The sequence below is a fragment of the Pezoporus wallicus genome, unplaced genomic scaffold (genome assembly GCF_028554395.1).
Source record: "Pezoporus wallicus isolate ANWC-B61680 ecotype Strahan unplaced genomic scaffold, APGP_CSIRO_Pwel_v1 contig_6401, whole genome shotgun sequence".
NCBI classification, from domain to species: Eukaryota; Metazoa; Chordata; class Aves; order Psittaciformes; family Psittacidae; genus Pezoporus; species Pezoporus wallicus.
Window position 1 is genome coordinate 1,724,547 of NW_026638608.1, and position 15,694 is coordinate 1,740,240.

General features: G+C 41.2%; 1 protein-coding gene across 2 annotated transcripts; it reads right to left on the reverse strand.

Annotated features, from left to right (window-relative positions):
- Positions 1 to 1,101: 1,101 nt before the first annotated feature.
- Positions 1,102 to 15,694, reverse strand: LOC130600279 (melanotransferrin-like). 2 transcript variants are annotated; one of them, XM_057411437.1, is made up of 17 exons: positions 15,533 to 15,688; positions 13,440 to 13,603; positions 12,543 to 12,642; positions 9,819 to 9,995; positions 9,173 to 9,335; positions 9,002 to 9,066; positions 8,164 to 8,321; positions 6,814 to 7,000; positions 6,505 to 6,653; positions 6,205 to 6,295; positions 5,835 to 5,903; positions 5,360 to 5,542; positions 4,924 to 5,080; positions 4,122 to 4,204; positions 2,716 to 2,900; positions 2,210 to 2,396; positions 1,102 to 1,459 (listed from the first exon to the last, which is right to left on the reverse strand). In XM_057411437.1, the coding sequence occupies exons 1-17, from the start codon at positions 15,582 to 15,584 to the stop codon at positions 1,410 to 1,412; spliced, it is 2,220 nt and encodes a 739-aa protein (XP_057267420.1). In that variant the 5' UTR covers positions 15,585 to 15,688; the 3' UTR covers positions 1,102 to 1,409. The 2 variants fall into 2 exon arrangements, 1 of the variants encoding a protein (XP_057267420.1); XR_008972424.1 differs by lacking the exons at positions 1,102 to 1,459; positions 2,210 to 2,396 and having other exon boundaries at positions 2,797 to 2,900; positions 4,026 to 4,204; positions 15,533 to 15,694.

Genomic DNA, 15,694 nt, shown 5'->3' on the forward strand with positions numbered 1-15,694 from the left:
CTGCTGCTTCAGGGTTACAGCTTGCTGGCTGCAACACATTACGAGGATTTTGCTGTTACTATACTGGGACTTGTTTTTTTCACCATGTAGCTCTCTCCTTTTTCTCTGCAAGGCAGACGAGTTTGGCCTTGTATCCCCTCTCTCTGTTGTTTGATTAGTCAATGTCAAAAATGGGACGACTGAGAGAACAGGCTCAGCTAAGAGGCACTGAAGCTAAACCCTTGCTGCTGGTCACAATGCAAAGTTTTTCTTTCTCAGGAATTGAAAAGGGGGAGGAGAGGGGTGACTAAGTCAAACAGCAGGAAAGCAGCTAAGCATGGAACAAACTTTAAAAGCAGGTATGCTTGACAGTGTACTTTACAACTGAGTACTGCTGCCTTGCACTGCTGGTTGGGGGGGGGGAGGTATGTTTTTTTGCTTTATATGGCAGATACAGACTTCATTGCAGCTGGCCTGTCTTCACTATTTGCATCCCATTTATTACTAGCTGAGGTTAATACAACTGCAATAGATGTAAAAAGGACTGGAAAGTTTGGGGTGAAGGATTTCTCCCCTCTCCCTTTTAATAAAAAAATCTCAACCTTGCCTGGTTCAGATGCATGGGACCAGAAGGCTCTTGCAAATGAAATAAGCCCTGCCTATGAAGAGCCATACACTCTAAATCTTTATCCAACAAGCAAAATGAATATATGATACAATCTGTTCAAAAGGCTTTATATAATGTTCAGGCAGTTTCTGCTTGTAAAACCAATGTTGTTTAATTCAGATATCATGTTTTGACACTTGAATCATAGATTCAAAGTGCTAAAGTACTACAACAGTAATGGTTGGAGATACTGACAAGGATGAATAGCCATTGTTTTCCTTCACCCGAAGGCCGCAAGCATCCAGTTCTGCTGGATTAATTCTGCTTAATTTGTGAGAGAAAAATATTTTGATTTACTGATATAAATCCTTGGTTAAAAAAGCAATATATTCTTCCCAGTTAAAAGCAGAAAAGACTACTTCTGATAGCAATTACATATACAACCTATAGCATATATGGGTATTCAGCAAGGACTATCTAGCCGCAACCAAACCATGGATGGAAGAGGACAGTGCTGCAACTACCAAAATGTCAGTTGATTTTATTTTCATTTATAAGATAAGCAAGGGAAACTGCTACCAACTAACCTGTGCCACTCCTGACAGTCTGTATTTTAGTCCATGGTATTGGCCCTGCTATTTCCACAAAAATGCTGGTTTCTCCTTAGTAGCTGTACAGGATTGCTGATGCTAGTTCTGTGCAGGTTATGCAGACTGGCCTCTGCTGCTCCTTGCTGATTGCTTTGGATAGGTTGGACTTCCAGCTTTCCCTGTTTTCAATATCAACGATGATGTATGTGCCTCGCAAAGCCTCTTATTAACTGTCAGTTCGATGAAGATGCACAGATATCCTGTTTGCAGAAGTCTAAGATGCCTACAAACCAGTAAGAAAGTATACACTTAAAGATGCTAGCGGCTTTTAAAAAGAACAAGTTCTTCAAATACTGCTCACTAAATCAGCAGAACAGAGGTAAAATTCCCCTTTTGAATTGAAGTTCTTTAACTTAGACTCACAGAAGTCTCACTAACTATAATCTTCATTTACTTCAATGCAGATTTTCAGGTCTCAGAACAGCTTGATACTGGTTCATGGACAGTTTTAGTGATAGCTTAGTGCATGTTTCATACAGCTTTCAGTGGAAAATAATGAAAAAGCCATCCCTTACGTTTGTAAAGGTTTTGATCTTGCATTCTCTAGTGTGCTCTTTTTAAAAAGGCTATTAAGTTATTTTGAGATTAAGTCAAGAATTGAATATAAAATTTATCTTTTCCCCAAGTTTAGCGTATCCAAATGAACACTATATTCCCTTTTCCCAGAAGTGATCTTTGCAACTGAAGGGAAAAATTTCAGAGTGGGGATAAACCAGTCCTATTTCAGTAACCTCACCTTTATGATATATTAGTTACTCTGTTCTTTCAGAGCTCCAGTTTTAGTGCTTTCGGATAGGAGTTTTAACAGGCTCTAAAGAAGCTCCAAACACAGTACTCCCTGGAAAATTGTTACTAACAGGATTATGTAGAACATAACTTCTCCATTTGGTCTAACCAAAAGGACAATAGCTATGCACAGAAGACTTCCTGCTTTGCATTTGTCCCTAACTCAAAACTAAGAACTTGACTTTACCTGCAGGTGTACAGTTAAACACTGATTCTGCCAGCTGAAAGAAAGGCGCTCCAAGAATTTCCTGATAGCTCATGTGACTGGCATGAACAAGGTACTGAGTAGTGTCTTTGAAAAGCAGATCACTTTCACCATACTTCCATGATTGAAAGAGTTGGAATTCAGAATTCAATTTGCTTCCCAGAGATTCCTAAAGAGAAAAGAAACAAGTTCCACGGCTTGGATCACAAATAGCAAGGTTTAGCTGGTGTACAAAAAGATGCAGTTTTGCAGCACCCTACTTCTCAGCAGAAGTATAACCACTGGGGAATGGCAACTGCTGCCAAATTGCCCCTTTAGAGAATCCACATAATTATTCTCTCAATCTCCTACATACATTCTTAATTCATATTGACTTTGAAGACACTTCATGAATTTAGGATATAAAAGCATTTGATCTTGAAAGGGTTTTCAGCAGTTGTACATAACAAGTGATAACATGCTAACTTTTTCCCAGTTACCTGTCTCACCTGGGATTTCATTAGAAAGTCATAGATTTTAGTGACAGTGACCGGTCGAGTCATGACTGTGCTGGGGGGAATGGGGCCAAGGTTACAGCCTGCCCATTCTGTGACTGCAGCACGTGTTCCATCCGGACACAAGAGTTCAAAGTCAATAGGGGTATAGCCCTTTGCCCAACCAGAAATATCCAGATCTGAAAAGAAGATGAAATGAAAGCAAATCCTTTTTAAAAATGAAAGTAGAAGACAGGGTGAATCTCATGCAAAATGTTTAAAATTGAGAGGAAGGAGTTTAGTTAGTATGTTCAAACAAATGCAGCCACATTGTCATTTATTAGGAACGCATAAAGAGCAGGGTAGTGTTTTCACTGAGGAAACAGGTCAGTGAACTTAAGCTGCACCTCTCAAATAGAGTAGTATCAAGGCATATGAACAGCTTATCATGCCTCATTTTCATCTGTAATCAGATCACTTTCTGAAAAGAAAGCAATTCAGCCTGCATGTCCTTTGCTTCCTCAAACAAACCACTCATATCTGCATGAATTCCTGTGGGTTTCAGGCCCTTATACCTCCACTTGATTTTAGAGATTCCTCTGTTAGGAAAGTCTCTTCTGTTACTGAGATTGCCTAAAACAGCAACCCTCATTCTGTTTCTGAGGCTGAACAAAATGGGGGTTTCCTTTCTCTCCAACTCTACATAGAGGCACCATATTTTCACAGAACAGTAGGCATCATTCAAGAGATTGAGGGGATTTAAGTTACCGAAACCAAAACCCAATTGCTAGACTGTTGCAAAGATCAGTATTTCCCTGGGGAAATTAAACATTTCACAGTGTAGTAACAACATTGTTTCAGAAACTGAAAGGCAAAATAATTTGCAGTATTTTCAGCTATTAAGCTATTTGGACTGTTTATTCTATAAAGGCCTGTGAAACAACATGAGGAAGTTGCTTTGTCATGATGAAGCCATAGAACTTCTCCCAGCACAAAGTGCCCACAGCACTGCCCTTATCTGCCATTATTGTTCTTGAAACTCTGATTACAAACAACAGGTCCATGCACTATGGCTGCCTATGGGCGAAGGTCTGGTGAGAAAAAATGTTTGCTTTTTAAAGCTTCGAGCTTTAAAAAAATTAGTGCAGTCTCCAAGGATTATTACCCCCACAAAACACACATTGCTCTTTGCACTCAGTGGTTCTTCCTCTTTCCTCTCCAAAACTGAAAGGTATCTAAATTTTAAGCTTTACTAGAAGACCTACATGCAGGAATGTTCTTCAATTTTCCAGTCACAAACACAACTTCGTGGACCTAGATTAAACCTGTATAAGCTGATCCTCAAGAGTGATGGTTGAGTGTGTGGGAAGTAACTGGCACTAATGAACATTCTCAAGGAAAAGAGAACATCTGCATCTCACTCTTTATGTTCTGGAGGAGGTTAGAATGTTCCAGGAAAGCTACATCTCCGAAGCTTCTTCCACTGGGATTGCCAACTAGGCACCTAGTGAAGAAAAAAACCCAAGAAGTTATTGGAGACAGCCACTACACTATGACTGACATTTGGACAGTCTTCTGAAACTAAACCAGGAGCAGCTGGAGCATCCCCCTCATCTGTAATTACTTGGTTGTTATATGGAACAAGTTAGTGATATCATTATAGACCTTAGTGGACAGTATTCACATGTTTGCTAAGACAATCCCTTCCATCCCTTAAAGAAACTCCCAAGTCAAAGATGTGGCAAAATGTCTATGCAGCATCACCTGCACCTAGTCAGGAAAGAGAATGTAATTCAACTAAATGCATTACATATGTTTTATAAGAGTGCTTTCACCTTTAATATTCTTCTCTGCCTGTTTTCAACTATTTTGTTATCTCCCATTTATTTAATTACCTCCTGTACCTTCCATTGCTTCTTACCAGATCACCTCTGCTCTCTAACCTTCTAACTATCTTTCATCCCTTTTCTTTAACGAGTCAGTACCAATACTCTGAGCCTTACATGTTTGGAAGCACTGTTTTGCTCTTAAGGTGTTTTCATGACTGCTCTAAATTACCATTCAGATGAACATCCCATAGCAACTGCAACAAAAATAAAATACATGCTAGCAAAGGTTTACACAGCCAGCTGCTTAACAAAAAAGGCTCCAAAGAAAACCATCAGCAAAATAATAAGCCAGTTCTGGCTATTGCTCTGTACTTCTGACTGACAAAAAGCTTACCTGAGTGCTCCCATATTGCCATAGTAACGTTCATTGTGACTTGCAGCACATCTGCTAGATACTCGAGCCCCTTCCACCTCACCATCTCCAATGCACACCTTGCACAGGTTTCCATCTGCTCCTGGCATGCAGCCCTTCCAAAAGTAATTCTGGTAAGCTGAGTAAAGAAAACTGAGGTGAGATTAAGGCAAGGTGTTTCCAAAGCCTCTTCATACACAAGAAAAGACAGGAATCGAATTCCATCCCAACAGCTAGCAAGAAGTCAGCTAAAGAATCACATGTAGTCAGATAAGAGGAAGAGCTGCTTCAAGACCCTCTAACACTGCAATCATCGCTTGCTGGTCAAATCCTCATGTCCCTGTCTCCATTTTACTCCCAGATTTTGGACTTCAGGTTCCCATGGTCTAGTCAACAAATAACCAAGAGCAGCCCTTACCAGAGCCAATATCACAGCTCTCAGTGTCATTCTCCAGAGCTCTCAATGCATATCTGGAAAGAAGTAACCATCCTCCAGGACTATACAGGTGGCTGTGGCAGGATCGCCTTCCCCTAAGATTATGGATATTAATCTGCTTGGCATTTTTCTTAGCTAGTGCAACAGCATAAACAGGTGGCAGTGCTGTAAAATAATGACAACAACCACTTATATCAAGGCAATTAAGTATTCCAGACAGGTACAGCCCCCCTCCTGCCCCTCTCATGCTGTCATATATCTCCAGTTAAGGTATTGGATGTGCATTCTTTGCTTAATGACAAAGCTCTTGTCCTAGCTGCCTGGCATTTCCTGCAAAGCTCCTAGCAAGCACAGCAAATTCTTTCCCAAACCAACATGTGAATACATTCCTACATAAATCCTAGAGGCAACTGCAGGAAAATCTAAACCATTTGCCTTCTCAAAGTTGTCCTGTTACCTTTGCGCTTCAGATGAATTAGCTTCCTCATTTCCCCCATGCTCTCAGCAGCCTGGGCACAATCTCCCCCTGGAGAGGAGAGACAACCACTAAGGATCTTGGGACTGCTGTCATTCCTATTAATCAGCAGCAACTCATCAAAAAACTTGCAATCCTTTTGAGCCACGACAGCATCTCTGTCCGTTTTACAGAGATACAATAAACAAACAGCCAGATCAAATGCCAGAGCCAATTAGTGAAAGAGCTGGGAAAAGTATTTGAACATATATATTAATTCCAGCTTCCATCACAAACTGTACAGATGTACCTACATTTTTAATAATACTCTTTTGATTCCCTCCCTTCTTGCTAAGGTCACATGAGAACTTACCATAACATTCTGCAGCTACAGGCACCAATCCACACTTTCCTGCAATGTAGACATGTGTTGCATCCAGGGTGACTGCATCAGCCTCACTACTCTGCCAACAGCATTATAGAAAATAACAAAAACAGGATTTGCATGAATTGTGTAACCAAGCAGCTGGACTTCCCCACTGGCTGGAAATTCTCTCTCATTCCCACTAGCTCCTCTACAGTGCAAGCTGGTTTTCATCTTGTTCAGCTCATGCAAGGACACATGCACTCTGTGCAGCCTTATCATATAGTCTGACTAGAGGGAGTCTCCTACCTTGATCATTTCAATGCATTTGGTCATGGAAGTTGCTTGGACACAGACCAGTGGGTCAGATTTGATGCTCAGTGCCCACTCCTCACATTTGTGAAGCTCAGCATCACTGATGCAGCACCAGCGCACAATGCTGTTGTCCAAAGAGCTGCCTGAATTAGAAGAAAGGAGCACAGTGAGATCATGTCACCCGTGCACCTATGTTAAGGGGACATTTAGGCCTTTGCACTTGTGCCTGGCAGGGAGGAATAACATGGAAAGTGAACTTTTTCTTCCCTTTCCTTAGCTACAGATCTCTGGAAGACTTCTCACCTTCATGTCCTAGTCCCTTAAGGAGAGATACATAGTCCAGACCAAGGACATAGGCAATCTCCAGCTGCTCCTCAAGAAGCTGTAGGTGCTGAGTGGCATCCTGGAACAGCAGGTTCTTTCCCCCAAAGGGTGCTGAAGTGAAGAGTTCAAACCTAGCTCTTTCCTTTCCTTTTCGCCCAAAGAGGCGCTAGAACAAGAACAACCTTTTAATTGCAACAAATCTGCTCATCCTTCCAGTAACAGTCAGCCCCATCCTTTGGTCCCTTCACAGCAATGGTTTGTAACATAGCACTCAGAGGAAAAGCACACTGGGTTACATTATTCACTGTTTATTTGTCACGATTTAACCCCAGCTGGCAACAAAGTACCACACAGCCACTCACTCATCTTCCCCCAGTGGGATGGGGAGGAAAAATTGGAAAAAGGTAAAAACCCATGGGGTGAGATAAGAACAGTTTAATAATCGAAATAAAGAATAAAAAGAAATAAAAGAGAGAGGAATAAAACCCAAGAAAGACAGATGATACACAACACATCACCAACTGCTGACTGAAGCCCAGCCCATCCCCAAGCAGTGATCTGTGGCTCCTGGCCAGCTCCACCTAATTTATATACTGAATGTGATGTTCTCTGGTATGGAATACCCCTTTGGCTGGCTTGGATCGGCTGTTCTGGCTGTGCTCCCTCCCAGCTTCTTGTTGCATCTGCTCACTGACAGAGCATGGGAAACTGAAAAGTCACTGATTTAGAGTAAGCACTGCTCAGCAACAGCTAAAACATCACTGTGTTATCAACATTATTTGCATACTAAAGTCAAAGCACAGCACTGGACCAGCTATTAAGGAGAAAATTAACTCCATCCCAGCCAAAACCAGGATACTACTGGACTATTTCAAGGGCCAGATGGCTCCATAAATTCTTTAAATTTGCATTTAAATATGCATTTCAGGTTCAGCTTCAAACAGATTCCTGGATGCCAAGATAACAGATACTATTTATAAGCTGAGAAAAAGAGAGGAATAAAGATGAATCCTGCCTGAACCCATGCAGCTATGTAAGAATTTACTCAAGTTGCAGGGCAGAATGAACATAATTAGCCATTTTTCAGTTTGGGTGTTATAGCATCTTTACTTTTTTATTCACAGCTTTCTAGAGAAGAACATCTTAGAGAAGAGTAAAACCTGCCAGAAGCCAGTGCAGGATCCCTCCACAGAACAATAAATTTTTAGTGATTTGTTCACACTAACTACAAATTTCTCAAGAAGAAAAGGCAAACTGCATGATAATCTCTACACAAAGATGGAAGAAAAACCTGTCTCTGGAGGTACACAACTCATCATATCCACTCACTTGGATCATGGTGAGAAATTTATGGGTGATCTTCTGGAAGTTGTGCCGGGTGATGATGCCACGTCCAGGCCCCTTGCCCAAGTTACAGACGCTGTACTCAGTTAGCTCAGCTGTAGTCCCATCAGGACATAGGAGTTCATATTCCTGTTGCTCTGACTCTGAAACAAGAGAACACTCATGAATCCATGAAGTGATATGTGACTTGGCAGCAGGCACAGAGATGGAAGGCAAAACATTTTTCAGAGGAGGTTGCTCAAAGGCTATGTAGGCAGCACACAGCTTGGGAAGGCTGTCTTTGATATGCTCTTCTCTTAAAGAGAGGGACCTCAGCCAAAGATACTCAAAAATACTCTTTAGCTGTACCCCTGTACATACATTTGTTTCAGAATCCTTACCTGCAAATACTAAAGCTACCTTCAAAAATGTCAGTACAGACCTCGACCATGTTTAAAATACAAACAAGGTAAACAGGAATGGTACATTCCAGCAACAAAATACACTGAATTTTAAAAGGAATCTTATAACTCAGGTAATACAAATACTGACAGCTGTGTCAGACACTTCAGGCTAAAAAAAACACCTGTATAAAAGCATCTGTCTGCTCCCACCCTGAGAAACTCTTGTGAGCAATTACTGCTCACTTACTCTTCCCTCTTCTGTTTCCTTCTGACTTAGGTGGAGAGCCAAGAAATACACTGAACTGCTTGCAAGGATTGAATTTTCCCTGGAAACAACAAAAATCCAAGCATATTTTCCACTCAGGAAATCCAGGCATATTCCCCCAACTCAGGAAAGACTACAGTCAGAAGTTAAAATTAATTTGATTTTTTAAGGTTACCTGTAGCACTCATAATTGTTAGATGATCTAAAAAGGCAACATCTGCCACTCCAGTCTTCAAACACCTGCAGGGAGAAAAATGCCACCCTATTAACATGCCATCTGTTTTTTCCTCCCTCACAAATTCTTTTTCCTTAAAGGTAAATTCAGGACCAATGTCACAGAGCTCACCTGAAGGCTCCTTCAGAGTCATAAAAGGGTTCATTACTGCTCGTCTCACAGAAGTGGTTCTTGTCTCTGACATAGGATTTTTGTCCTTGGCAGAGAGCACACAGTTGAGGAGCAGCAACACCAACCCCAGGGATGCAACTTCCATTGAAATACTCACTGACTACTGCAGATATAGGGGAAGGGAGATGCAAAAAAAGTCAAATGGGAAAAACAGAAGAAGGAAAAGCAGCCAAACATATCATGGACATAACTAGGACTACAGTGAATTAATAAATAAAATAAATCAATAAATAAATCAGTGGATGCAGCTTCATTGTCTGAACTTCAAATCTGAAACATTTACTGGAAAATGTGATCAGATATTTCTTGTTTAAAACCATCTTTATACTGGCTGGATATTGGAAAGGTTTGTTCCCTGTTGTATACAGAAGGCAAAGATTTCCCGGTTTGGTAACAATTCTGCTGCTTTGAGATCACTAGAAAAGTTCTGAAGAGAACTAAGAGCCAGTATCAAAAACACTCCAAGAGGATACCTCACCCACAAAGCCCTTCAATTTCCACATAGTTGAGCTCATTCCACATCTGCTTGCAACTCACTTGTTTTTGCTGAGAGCAGAGACATAACCCTATGGCTCCTATCACCCACCTTGACTCAGAGGTTGCTCCTCATCCCAGGAAAGATAATTGCTTGCAAGAAGAAAGCCAAGTGGAATATTCCAGCCGGAAGTCCACCTGGCTCCATTGTGACAGCTGCGCACACCTCGTAGCCTCCGGATATCCAGAGTTCCTCGTTTGGCAATGGCCACAGCAAACACACAATTTCCTGGAATAAAACAAAATATGCAACAGAAATAACTAAACCCCAGTATTGCAGCTTCCATCTGTGTACAGGACTTCCACTACTTCTGTGAACATGGCTAAGGAAAAAAAATAACCGTAGGCATATGAAACATAGGTACTCATGCCAAGAAATTTATCACCTACCAGCTACATGGCACTGTGTCAAACTGAGCAATGCAAGTGATGTGTGAAGAAGAACATAAAAACCTGGTGTAAAAGGCTTACAAGATGATCCCACTCCATCACCCTATGCAATTGCTTCTCAACACTTTTGAAGACTTGTATCACACTGTTTACATATGGTAATGGAAAGAACTCATATGTCTTATCCTCAGAACACATTCCACTATGATTTCACAATTCTTCAGACAAAACAAAATTCGCTTCTGTTCTCATAGTGTCCCCTTATTAGTCTCTTCCTGTATCCATCTGCTAATTTGGCTTCCTTCTCAGATTCATGTCTTAGAAGTATTTTCTACTCCCTGTTAGATTTTGGCTCAAAGTTACTTATTCCTGCCTTACAACTCATTGCAGACACTATTTACGTCTGCCAGGAATGAAGAGGAATCTTACCATAACAAGATTTTCCATCTTATATTTTTGTCTCTTTAGGGTGTGAAGGAGAGAATTAAATGGTGAGAAAAGCTAATCTCTTAAAGAAAACTAGTAAATGCTTGGTTACACTAGTTAAGAGCATGGTATAAGAACTGACACAGATGAACAAAAGCTTTCTTATTCCCTGCAAGACGTAGAACTTGGGTATACACTAGTGCTGCAAGCAGAGGTAGATACAATCTGACAGCACCAGTACCTAGGTAGTAGCCTGTCTAGGCAGAAAGACTACACCACTGATATTTTACTAACCATCACTAAGTATTGGAAGGTAGATGAAGGGACAGTGAGAATGAAGACCTTGGGCCCACTATAGGAGAGGATCTGGTTCGAGACCATCTTAAAAATTTGAACGCGTGCAAGTCCATGGGTCCTGATGAAATCCATCCATGGGTCCTGAAGGAGCTGGCAAATGAAGTTGCTAAACCACTGGCCATCATATTTGAAAATTCATGGCAGTCAGGTGAAGATCCCGATGACTGGAAAAAGGGAAATATAACCCCCATTTTCAAGAAGGGGAAAAGGGATGATCCAGGCAACTACAGAGCAGTCAGTCTCACCTCTGTGCCTGGCAAAATCTTGGAGCAGATTCTCCACGAAGGCATGCTAAAGCACATGAAAAACAACAAGGTGCTTGGTGACAGCCAGCATGGCTTCACTAAGGGGAAATCCTGCCTGACCAATTTGGTGGCCTTCTATGATGGGGCTACAGAACTGAGGGACAGGGGTAGAGCAGTTGATGGCATGTACCTGGACTTGTGTAAAGTGTTCGACACTGTCCCACACGACATCCTTGTCTCTAAATTGGAGAGACATCAATTTGATGGATGGACCACTCGGTGGATAAAGAACTGGCTGGATGGCTGCACACAGAGTTGTGGACAATGGTTCAATGTCCGGCTGGAGACCAGTAACGAGTGGCGTCCCTCAGGGATCGGTGTTGGGACCGGTCTTGTTCAACATCTTCGTCTCTGACATGGACAGTGGGATTGAGTGCGCCCTCAGCAAGTTTGCCGATGACACCAAGCTGTGTGGTTTGGTTGATCCGCTGGAGGGAAGGAATGCCATCCAGAGGGACCTCGACACACTTGTGAGGTGGGCTGATGCCAACCTCATGAAGTTGGTTGAAGCAGTGTACGCTTGCAGCCCAGAAAGTCAACCGTATCCTGGGCTGCATCAAAAGGAGCGTGACCAACAGGTCGAAGGAGGTGATCCTGCCCCTCTGCTCTGCTCTCATGAGACCTCACTTGGAGTATTGTGTGCAGTTCTGGTGTCCTCAGCATAAAAAGGACATGGAACTGTTGGAACAAGTCCAGAGGAGGCCACAAGGATGATCAGGGGACTGGAGCACCTCCGGTATGAAGACAGGCTGAGGAAGTTGGGGCTGTTTAGCCTGGAGAAGAGAAGGCTGCGTGGAGACCTCATAGCAGCCTTCCAGTATCTGAAGGGGGCCTATAGGGATGCTGGAGAGGGACTCTTCATTAGGGACTGTAGTGACAGGACAAGGGGTAACGGGTTAAAACTTAAACAGGGGAAGTTTAGGTTGGATATAAGGAGGAAATTCTTTCCTGTTAGGGTGGTGAGGCACTGGAATGGGTTCCCCAGGGAGGTTGTGAATGCTCCGTCCCTTGCAGTGTTCAAGGTCAGTTTGGATGAAGCCTTGGGTGAGATGGTTTAGTGTGAGGTGTCCCTGCCCATGGCAGGGGGGTTGGAACTGGATGATCTTAAGGTCCTTTCCAACCCTAACCATTCTATGATTCTATGATTCTATGATTTTAGCAACAGTTGTTAGTCACCTCCATACTCCTATAAAGTTAATGAGACATACAGATTTTTTTCAAGAATGTTAGAACTTTGCCTTTCACTTACAGCAATTTGTTAGCCAAATACAACTTATTCTTTAGCTTTATGAACCTACCTTGGTCATAGATTTCCTTTGCCGCAACTGTCAAACCATAGAGCTTTACAGCAGAGTAAACTTCTCCAGCATCCAAGGAGACAGCATCTGCTTTATTCACCTTAAAAACAACAGCAAAATCCTCAAAATAAATGTGTTTACAGGCATAGAAACAGCAGCTCCAAGAGCAGAATTTCTGCCTGAGAAGTAGTAACCAGAGATTTTTACAAGTATTTGCTTGTTTTTTAATTGAATCCATGTCACTAAGCATGGTGAAATGCTAGCAGTGAAGGCTGTTACTTTAAAACAATTCCAGTTCACTTCCAGTAACATCCTTTCTCACCTCTGAGTTTTCCAACTCAAAACCACAATTCTGATGCCAGCTGAAGAAAAAGGTAACCCCTGTTTCCTTCTACTGCTCCCCCAAGACCCCAGATACTTCTCAGAGTCCTGTTTAATTTGATTCAAATTACTGTCTAATTTGATTCAAATTAATGTCTAATATGATTCAAATTGAAGAACTTTATACAGAAAAGGCTTTGCTCTTTACTTTAGAAAAGACTGATGAGATGCTAAAAATAGCAGGGAAGAAAGAGAAAATTTTCATTATAGTTAGAGTAGGACCAAAAGCCCTCAGCAAGTTTTAATTTAGTAGTTTGGTTTTGTCCATCTATGTCCAAGCAGCATTTTACATATTTCCTGGTGATTGCAAGGACGTGAGCTGGGGTAAAGAGTACCTCTAGTAGAATACTCATGGGTTTTAATTCTTGCTTCTCAAGCTAGTACTGAGTACTTTGTCATATATGCAATACCATCATTTCAGTATCATTTTATTCTCCCATGGGTTCTGTTTATCAGTTACTTCCTCAAAAGAGGATTTGGAGCTAAAATCAGTTTTAAAAATCTCTCTGAACTCACCCTGATTTTATCAATGCAGTCATATGTGTTGTGAGCTCTGATGCAAGAAATCCTGGCAAATGAATTGACAGCAGCAAGGGGCACCACAGCCATGAGTGCTTTAGACAGTTCAGCACACTTCCTCTGCTCTAGGTCAGAAAGGGTGCACCATTGGAATTTCTTCCCTGTAAGATCAAAAATGAGTCAAGATTTCTAATCTTGATGAAAACTATGCATTCCCCAGGGTTTATAAGCTTTAGTACTGTCAACTGTGTTCTTGGTTATCAATACAGGCCATTCTTTTAACCTTTGCTCTGCTGTTTCCTCTGGTGCTTTCACACACACATATTCTCATGCATAATTTATCCATACCAATCTTAGTATTTCTGTCACGAAGTTCTAGAGATTCAGACCTAAGCCTGCAAAAAAACAAGAAATATGTAGGGAGGATGTTGATAGGGAATCAAGTTGCCTTAGCGTTGTTGAATGTAGTCTTCAGAGAGGGGATTGTTGTTTTTCCACCAGACAATATCTGATGTTACAAGTCCCAGGTGTCTCGCAGCACTGAGCTACATAGTTTGAACTTTGTTAGAACAGCATTTCCCACTGAGGGCTATGCTTTGTTAGAATAGCATTTCCTTCCCATTTTCTTTCCAGACAAATACTACCTGATTTTAAACAGCAAGATCCACATCAGAGCTCCAGGGGCAGAAAACCTTAGACCAAAGGAGAAGTACAAAAATTTTAAGCTGAAAGCAATTCTCAATTAGATGCTACTTTATAATAGAGTAAATCAAACCCCTCAATCAGGAGGTGAAGATCTGGGGTTATTTAAAATTACGATGGCAGTTCTGTGACTGGAACTTCTGCTTTTACACAGTGCATAAGTGTTTCCTCAGCAATGATGAGTAATTTGCTGGATTCCCCTCAAGACTGAGAGGTTTATCTTCCATGACAATACCCACTATGAAAGACACAAACTAGGGACAATTTGGTTATTGACAGTGAAGAACCATGTACTGTGTTGAACAGAGTACTGAGTAAACACGAACCTCAAAATCTCTTCCAAAGAGGAAGTTAGTGAGAATTATCTTCATTTCTGGATGCCAAAGAGATCAAATAACCTGCACAAGAACACTGTGCAGAACTGCAGCAGAACTGCACTATTCAGTTATCAGATCTTTTTTCCAGCTGAAAACTAAGTAAACAATAAAAAAAAAAATAAAATGGTGCCAGCAGAAGGAAGATACAATTAGCAGTGGAGGAGATGCTAAAACCTCCTTTCCAGGAGGAACTGGGGGTTTGGTAGGTTTAAACTGACTATAAAGCTACATCTTCAGGGAGTCCAGACATGTCAACAAAATTTCCTCTTTTGCTTTAGGCACCGATTATTTTATATTTGATGTAGTATGACTTATTTTGTATTTTTCCTGTTAAATGCCTACTCTGAAAAGTATCATCATATAGCATCTCAAGGAGATGCTATACATTTAAGGAAAAAAGTGATTATTATATATTAAAATAGCATGCAATTATGTAACGAGACACATTTATACTATGTAGTGAAAGACATGACCAAATGCATAGAAAACACTACAACATCTCTAACATTGCCATTTCCAGATGTTTAAGGGTTTGGATCTCTGTCAATCTATTAATATTAAACAAAAAAGTTTCCTGGAATAAATAATGTTTACAATTAAAACATGGACATTTTTATTTCTTTGAGCATAGCATCAGACATTAGTACCCTACTTGCTTTGACACTAATTCAGCACTACTGCAAAAAGAACCTGTTGTGGTTTTAGAGGGGAGCAGCTTGAAATACACTGATTCAATTTGACATCATTAATAAGGACGCAGATCTCAGCTACTCAAGGGAAACAAACCTTCACTGAATTACTAAGAAACTAGTGTATCAAGCTGCTTCAAAACTAACTGGGTCACCATCTGCCAATGATCAAACAGGAAAAATACAGGCAAATGGAAATCACAGGCACAGTTCTAGCTGCAACTTCTTAGCACAGAAGAAAACAAACTCAAAGCAAATATTAGAGTCTGCTTCCTGGTAACCCATCCAGAGATTTCATTTTCTCCCTCTGCATCAGTCTTACCTGAAGACAGCAAAGTGAAGATGATTAAGACAATTAAAATCACTGTCTTCATGATTACAGCAGTTCAGCAAGGATCCTCTCTCTACCCTGAGCTCTGTCTTCTCATACCAGGAATTCCACAGTGGTGACCAAAGCTTCTGGAAGATAGCAAAGGAGTTTTAG

Coding starts and splice junctions, on each gene's coding strand:
- LOC130600279 (XM_057411437.1), bottom strand. CDS start 15,584: ATGAAGACAGTGATTTTAATTGTCTTAATCATCTTCACTTTGCTGTCT. Junction 7,001..8,163: donor AATTTCTCACCATGATCCAA/GTGAGTGGATAT, acceptor TTCTTGTTCTAG/CGCCTCTTTGGGCGAAAAGG. Junction 6,654..6,813: donor TAAGGGACTAGGACATGAAG/GTGAGAAGTCTT, acceptor CTTCTAATTCAG/GCAGCTCTTTGGACAACAGC.